The sequence below is a fragment of the Lycium ferocissimum genome, chromosome 5, assembly GCF_029784015.1.
Source record: "Lycium ferocissimum isolate CSIRO_LF1 chromosome 5, AGI_CSIRO_Lferr_CH_V1, whole genome shotgun sequence".
NCBI lineage: Eukaryota > Viridiplantae > Streptophyta > Magnoliopsida > Solanales > Solanaceae > Lycium > Lycium ferocissimum.
In genome coordinates, this window is record NC_081346.1 from 74,146,035 (window position 1) to 74,153,935 (window position 7,901).

General features: G+C 38.9%; 1 protein-coding gene across 1 annotated transcript; it reads left to right on the plus strand.

Moving 5' to 3' along the window:
• The first annotated feature begins 4,884 nt into the window (after window positions 1-4,884).
• On the plus strand, window positions 4,885-7,361 carry LOC132058557 (uncharacterized). Its single transcript, XM_059451021.1, has one exon. It carries the CDS (start codon window positions 5,665-5,667, stop codon window positions 6,715-6,717), a length of 1,053 nt encoding a protein of 350 aa, XP_059307004.1. The 5' UTR covers window positions 4,885-5,664; the 3' UTR covers window positions 6,718-7,361.
• The last annotated feature ends 540 nt before the right edge of the window (window positions 7,362-7,901 follow it).

The following is a 7,901-nucleotide window of genomic DNA, read 5'->3' on the forward strand; positions in this document are numbered from 1 at the left end:
GATATTTCGAATTAATTTCATAATAGGAAGCCTCGTAATTAAATTATGTGGTCCCTGTTGTGCCCGAATAATAAAGAATTAAATGGAATCCTATTTTTTGGTGGAAAAGAAAGACCTAGCAAGTTTGGAAAAAGGGTGTAAACCCTAAAACCTGTAGTTATAAAATGGGTCTTATTCCATAAGGAGGTGATGGCCATTACAAGTTTCTACACTTGGGTTACACAGTAGAAGACCGTGGAACTGGAGGATGATCCCGTGGATGGTTTTTGCTCATGCTTGAAGGCTACATTCGTGGTAGCATTCACGCTTCAAGAGAAAAGTATCGATTTTTATGTTTGATTAAAATCTTTATTATGTGTTGTCTATATTACATGCAAGTTCGATCCTGGCTATTTGCTTCAGCTGTTTATGCCTGTATTCAATCAATCTTGTCACTTGTCAAATTTGTTACGTAATACCTTAAGTCTAGTTTCAACTTGCCATTCGACTGTATCTATGGCGAGCCTGTTAATAGACTCTTGGAAACAACTGTAACAGAGATCTCAATTGAGTGGATTATTTCTGTCTATATACTATTCATAATAAAGGATGTGCATTTCAGCTATCCATATTTTCATAGTAAACTTCTGTTAGCATCAAATTGAAGGGTGGCTACTCATGAATCGTGACAAAGTTTGACAGTACCAGTGTTCAAGTCTTTCTTTTTGCTTCTAAGGTTCTTACTTTCTCAAAGGCAGCTATGATGAAGCTGCAGATCATTCTTAGGACACTTTTTAATGAAGCCATTGTGACAAAAGGTCATTGAAGAGACGCGCAATTCAAGGTGTTTGAAGTTTGAGAAAAGACATTCTTAGCAAGATGCTATGTTATTGAATCATACATCTTTTTCAAGAGGAAGTATGGTTTCAGTCTCTCTTTCTCCCCATGTGTTAGACAAGTTGCATTCAGTCTTTCATCCTATCATCCCAAGTTTCCTGGTACAAAATGTGAATGTAGAAAGAATAAGATGCTCTAGCATATTTATTGTGCAACTATAAAGGAATTTTGAACAGAAAGATCCTTAAATGTCAAAGTTAAATTTCAATCAATTGTCTTCTGTAGTTATCAACCAGTTATTATTATGTTCCTATAGCGTTAATGTACCACCTTACATGATTCGTGGTACATTTTGAAATTGAAAGGCCACTGAAATATTAGAAGAAGACTGCAGTGAGAAGGAAAAGGCAGAGAAAGAGTCTAAATTAGCTAACTAAACTAAGTTAATTCATTTCTCAAAAGACGATTTACAACGGAACAAAAAAATTCTTACCTATTGACTCAGCTATAGCTAGCTATATCAGAGAAGCTAAAATGCAATGCTAACTTAAGTCATAAGAAATTTTGCGAAAACGAGCTAAACCACTTGGTGCTAAATGGTTGTTCACATGAGTTAGTTGCGTGCTAGAAATTCAGATATATCAATTCGCAATCTACTGTTGTTCATGTGGGTGTTATAACATGTTTTATCGCAATAGCTGTCCTTTCCAGTTAACTTTTACGTTGGTGTTATAATCGAATTTGTAATTTACAGGGTGCTTGAGATCTGTCTCCAGCCATCCATTTGCTGGTGACATGATTTATAACATTTCTTTTAATCGACTTGTTGAAGCACAAGAAGAATACATAAGAACCAGTCTGTGTTTTGTGTAGGTTTATTGTATTCAGGTAAACAAATTGTGTGTATGATCCTTTGAACTTGTCCAATTGCATCTAGGGGATAACTGGCCCCTCTTCAAATAATTTTGTTAAGTTGATAGTAATGCTTGAACTTCGATTAATTTTTTCTAGACGCATTTGCAAACTTGGTGTTTGCTTCAAAAATTTGCAACTTTTTTTTATTCTTCTTTAGTTATTTAGCAAAAATTGTCTCTCAATCAGACATTGAGAAAGACAAACTCTCTCTCACATTGGGAAAGTGTTGGTCATTTTAACACTTTCATCACGACACTTAAATAATATTTGTAAAGATCTTATCAACCACGACTTATTTGATTGTTTCCGTAAAGTTCTACAGAAATAGAAAGCACGTCCGCTTTGTTATCAAAATAAAATTAATCCTTTTAGGTGCCAAATCATTTTTTGTCACATTAACCATATACGAAAACATGTTACTCTTGTTTGTGGAGTAATATTCTTCGGTTTGATATTTACTTTTGTTCGACATTTTTTAACTTTTCAAGTTATTCTTGATGAGCAAACATAATGAATTTTGATTGTCAAGCCGAATGGAGAGAGTTAATAGGCTGATTGATATGAAGCTCGTAACATAGTACCGACTTATGCAGTTATGTCTAACGCACCGGATGCTCGTACTCGAATTTCACACATAGTTTTCTAATTTTTCTAATGCATCCTTAATGGCAGCCTCTTGGCTATGTTCATTCATAAGATGATATCCGTAATTACTCCAAAAAAAAAAAAAGTAATTGCCCAAACTTCTTTGGTTCAAATTAAAGCGTGGAGAGTAAATATCTCAAAAGGCCACCTATGAATTATATAGCAAAGTCATTCAACTTTTTTTTGTAATAATAAAATAACTTAACCAAATTTGTTATTAAAAATGTAACATAGTAAAATATATTAATTTTTTATGTCATGTAGACATGAATCCCACAAATAAAACAAAATTAAAAGAAAACCCACATCTAACACCCAAACACACCCACTGATGAGTCTTGGATTTTAGGGCTTTTTACATCCACTACTTATACTTTTTGAGTAGTCTTTTCAAGTGTTTGTTCATGTTTTCGTATGTATTCATGTGTTTTCAGGATTTGTGAGTTGAGGACAAAAGAGGGACAAAATGGAACATAAAAGAGCAAAAGAGCATAAAGTTGCGGCGAATATGCGGCACCGCAAATTAGATTTGCGGCCGCATCTTTTGCCAGAAAAATGACAGTCAGCTGAGGAAAGATCACCAAGTTGCGACGAGAATGCGGCACCGCAACTTTGGAGTTGCGGTCGCATGTTGGAAGCTCGAACACCCAGTGAGCCAAGCTACATGCCTGAAGTTGCGAAGCCGATGCAACACCACAAACTCAAATTGCGGCTGCATCCTCAGAAGAGCTATGAAGCTTGGCTCACTGCGTAAACTCCAATTGCGACCGCAAACTTGGATCGCATCTGCTATATTTGTCCGAAATTTGACTTTTTGTCCTCCCTCTATAAATACTTGTACCTAGTGCTCTGTGCACATTATTGAATATTCCCTACTTTTCACTTTTCAGTTGTCTTTTAGCATTGAGTAAGCTTTGAATATCATTTATTGTGGAAGCTTTTGAGAAGATTCTCCATCTTTTTGTCATCTTCTTCATTAACATTATTGTAAGCTCCATGAATATTCTCTTTGCTACTACTTTTTATTTAATGAGTATGAGTAGCTAAATCATTTAGCTAAGGTTGTGGGACCAAATGTGTTAGTTATGTGATTGGGTTTTTGCATTCAACTTCCATTTATGTGTAATGATGTTTTTCTATTTACTCTTCATTCTTTAATGTCATTTAATGGTGTACAACATTATTTGTGCCTATTCACTTTTCCTTTGCTTGAGAAAGAAAGGGGAAGTTAGGAAAAGAGTAAATAGCAAGGATTTGAGGCTTATAAACCTCATCTAATAACTTGAGCTAGAGATAGGAGAGTTACTTGAGATAAAATGGGTGTTCATATTTTCTACATTCTAAGGCTTGAGAAAGCTTAGTAATGATCTTTATCAATTTGGTTGAGAAACTTTTGATAAACTTTTGTATCCTATATTTAATTACATCTACATATATAAAGGAGTTGGATTAATACCCAGTTGCATTACTTTCCATTGGAACCACAACCTTAGTGCCTTTAGTAATTGTTAATTAAAACCAAGCATTCTCTTAACAATGATCATGACAAATATTAAAACCAAACTCTTTGTACATTCCCGTCCCTAGAAATATTGACTATTAGTCAAGCGTTACACTTAACGAGTTTATTTCTTCATTGTATTCTCTGTGGGATTCGACCCCAACCTTGTTGGGTTCTATATTTGACAACGACCGCTTACTCCTATTTTAAAGGTGTAATTTGGGCGTATCAAATTTTGGCACCGTTGCCGGGAAATACGGTCTAGAAATTTACTAATTAGTGTAAAACTTTACTTTTAGTCTTTATTTCTCTTCTTATTTTGTTTGTTGTTGTGTGTTGTGCGGTGCAATATGGATGATGATGGTAATGAATTCAAAATGATTGTGGAACCGTCGAAGGATGGGGCCGCTATGCAGCCCGCAATTCGGCCCCCCCGCCTCTAATTGGAAACTTCGGGAGTTTCCACGTGACCAACACCATGCTGCACCTGCTCAACACTAAGGGCTATTTGGCCGGTCTACCAAAGATGACCCGAATAGGCACCTTAAGAACTTTCTTGGGGTGTGCTTTACCAATGTGCATCCAAATGTCTCAATTGAAGATGGTTGAAGCTGAGGCTCTTCCCGTATCTCTCTCTAACGGGGAAGCCACGGCTTGGTTAGATGATCTCCCGTTCGGGTCCATCATTACATGGGAGGAATTGACCGAAGTATTCCTCAAGAAGTTCTTCCCTCCATCTCGGATGTTGCAACTCCGTGATGAAATCAACAACTTTCGTTAACTTCTTAATGAGGCTCTCTATGAAACTTGGATTTGTTTTAAAAAGAAAGTCAAAAGCTGTCCCAAGCATGGGTTGCCCGATAGTGTGCTTCTACAAACATTTTACAGTTCTTTGGACTCGGTCAACAAATCTGTGGCTAACAACATTGCGGAAGGATCTATTATGGATAATTCTTATGCCACAGTTTGTGAATTGTTGGATAAATTGACCGAGACTAATGAAGCATGGCATACTAGGGAGTTGGAAGTAGGTGGAGGAAGTTCCTCCAAAAATGTGCTCACTTGTGAGATGATTAAGAAAGAGGAAGAGAGAGATGAATCCATGGCAAAACTTGTCACCCAAATGGACCTTCTTACAAAACATGTCATGGGTGGTGGAAGCAAAATGGTGAATGCGGTAGGATCTTGTGAAGGGGGTTCTGTGGATGAGCAATGTTTCCAAATGTATGATGAGGAGGCAAGTTATATCAACAATCAAAGGGAGGGCTCCCGGCCAAACTACCAAGGTCTTAATCAAGGATCTTGGCGGCAAGGTCAAGGGAATCAAGGTTGGAACAAGGATCAAGGTAACTCGAGTTGGAGAGATAATCGCGACAACAATCAAGGGGGTTACAACAACAACTACAACAATCATCGGAGTTCAAATCCGTATGTCCCTCCAAAGGGGAATCAACAAAACTCTAGTCAACCGCCTACTAGCGACCCCGCTAGTTCAAAAATCGAAGATATGTTGTCAAGAGTGTTGAAGAAAGTGGAATCCACCGATACCTTTTGCAAGGAGACAAGAGATGAAGTGAAATCAATGGGGCAAGTTGTAAGTTTGCACTCTACCTCCATTAAAAAATTAGAGTCTCAACTTGGCCAAATCTCGGCTATCCTCAACCAAAGGCAAAAAGGCACACTCCCTAGTGATACGGTTGCAAATCCAAGGAATGATGGTGATCATAAATGCAATGCAATCACTACTAGGAGTGGCAAAACAATTGGGGAAGAGGCATTGGTGAAAGATGATGTGGTGGTTGATGATGAGAAAAATAGTTGAAGAACCCATCGTTGTTGAGGAAGAAGTGACTCCAAAGAAGAAGCGGGATAGTATTGAAAAGCCCATTATTGTGGAAGACGGTCCGGAAATTGAAAAAGCTTCAAAAGGCAAGGAAGCGGTAGAGGAGGTGCCAAGGGCTTCACCGCCCGTTCCAAAGCCTCCTCCTCCATTTCCTCAACGATTGGCAAAAAAAGCGGATGATGAAAAATTTCTCAAGTTTATAGAGAGATTGAAAGGGCTTTCAATTAACATTCCCTTGGTGGAAGCACTTGAACAAATGCCCGATTATGCCAAATTCATGAAAGATCTTGTAACCAAGAGGAGGCATGCTAGTTTTGAAACGATGGGAGTTACACATCATTGTAGCTCTATTGTGACAAAGGCCTTGGTTCAAAAGAAAGAAGATCCGGGAGCTTTCACCATCCCTTGCACAATTGGCATGTATAAATTTGGCAAAGCACTATGTGATCTTGGAGCAAGCATTAACTTGACCCCGCTTGCTATTTTTAACAAGTTGGGTTTGGGCACTCCCCGACCCACAACAATGAGATTACTAATGGCGGATAGAACCGTGAAGAGACCGGTTGGTATCCTCTATGATGTGCTTGTGAGAGTTGATCGATTCATTTTTCCGGCCGATTTTGTGATCTTGGATTGTGAAGTTGATTTCAAGGTGCCCATAATCTTGGGGAGACCTTTCTTGTCCACGGGGCATGCTCTTGTAGATGTGGAGAGGGGTGACCTAAAATTTAGAATGAATGATGAAGAAGTCACTTTCCATATTTGCAAGTCAATGAAACAACCGACGGATATGAGTGTTGTGTCGGTTATTGATACAATTGATGAAGCCATGGATACAACCGTTGAGCATGAGCATGTGGGTGATATGTTGGCGGCGGTGATAATGAACTATGAGGGGGAAGATAAAGAAGAGTTCGAGGAGACGGTTAATGCATTGATTGGGTTGGGGTCATACCATTACAATCCAAAGAAGCTTGATCTTGATTTAGAAAACTGAGCAACTCCTCCCGCAAAGCCTTCTATTATTGAGCCTCCTACTTTGGAACTCAAACCTCTTCCTTCACACTTGAGGTATGAATTCCTTGGTCCTAACAACACATTGCCCGTGATTATTTCCGCCCGGTTGACGGATGAACAACGAGAAAGGTTGTTAGTAATCTTGAGAAGATACAAAAAAGCTATTGGTTGGTGTATTGCGGATATCCAAGGGATTTCGCTCGGTATTTGTACTCATAAAATTCAACTTGATGAAGAATGTGAGCTAAGTGTTGAACATCAAAGGAGGTTGAATCCTCCTATGCAAGAGGTTGTGAAGATCGAAATCATCAAGTGGTTAGATGCCGGTGTTGTGTACCCTATATCGGATAGCTCTTGGGTTAGTCCGGTTCAATGCGTGCCCAAAAAGGGTGGAATCACCGTGGTTGCAAATGCTAAAAATGAATTGATTCCCACTCGCATGGTCATCGGATGGCGGGTTTGCATGGATTATCGGAAGTTGAACAAGTGGACAAAAAAGGACCACTTCCCAATGCCATTCATGGATCAAATGCTTGATAGGCTTGCGGGAAGGGATTATTATTGCTTTCTTGATGGCTATTCCGGGTACAACCAAATCACCATTGCCCCCGAGGATCAAGAGAAAACCACTTTCACTTGTCCTTATGGGACCTTTGCTTTTAAAAGGATGCCCTTTGGGCTATGTAATGCACCCGCAACCTTTCAACGTTGCATGATGTCTATCTTCTCCAATATGGTTGAGAAATCCATTGAAATCTTCATGGATGACTTTTCAGTGGTGGGGGACTCCTTTGATGAATGCTTGGAGAATCTTGCCCAAGTATTGAAAAGAAGTGAAGAGACAAACTGGGTTCTAAATTGGGAGAAGTGTCACTTCATGGTGAGAGAAGGGATTGTCTTGGGGCACAAGATTTACGAAAAGGGCTTGAGGTTGATCAAGCTAAAATTGAGGTTATTGTCAAGCTTCCTCCCCCAATCTCAGTAAAAGGTGTTCGTAGCTTCCTTGGGCATGCCTGTTTTTATAGAAGATTCATCAAGGACTTCTCAAAAATAGCCAACCCTCTATGCAAGTTATTGGAGAAGGGGTCAAAGTTTGCATTTGATGATGCTTGCTTGAAGACATTTGAGGGCTTGAAAGAAAGACTCAGTTGCTCCTATCATCAT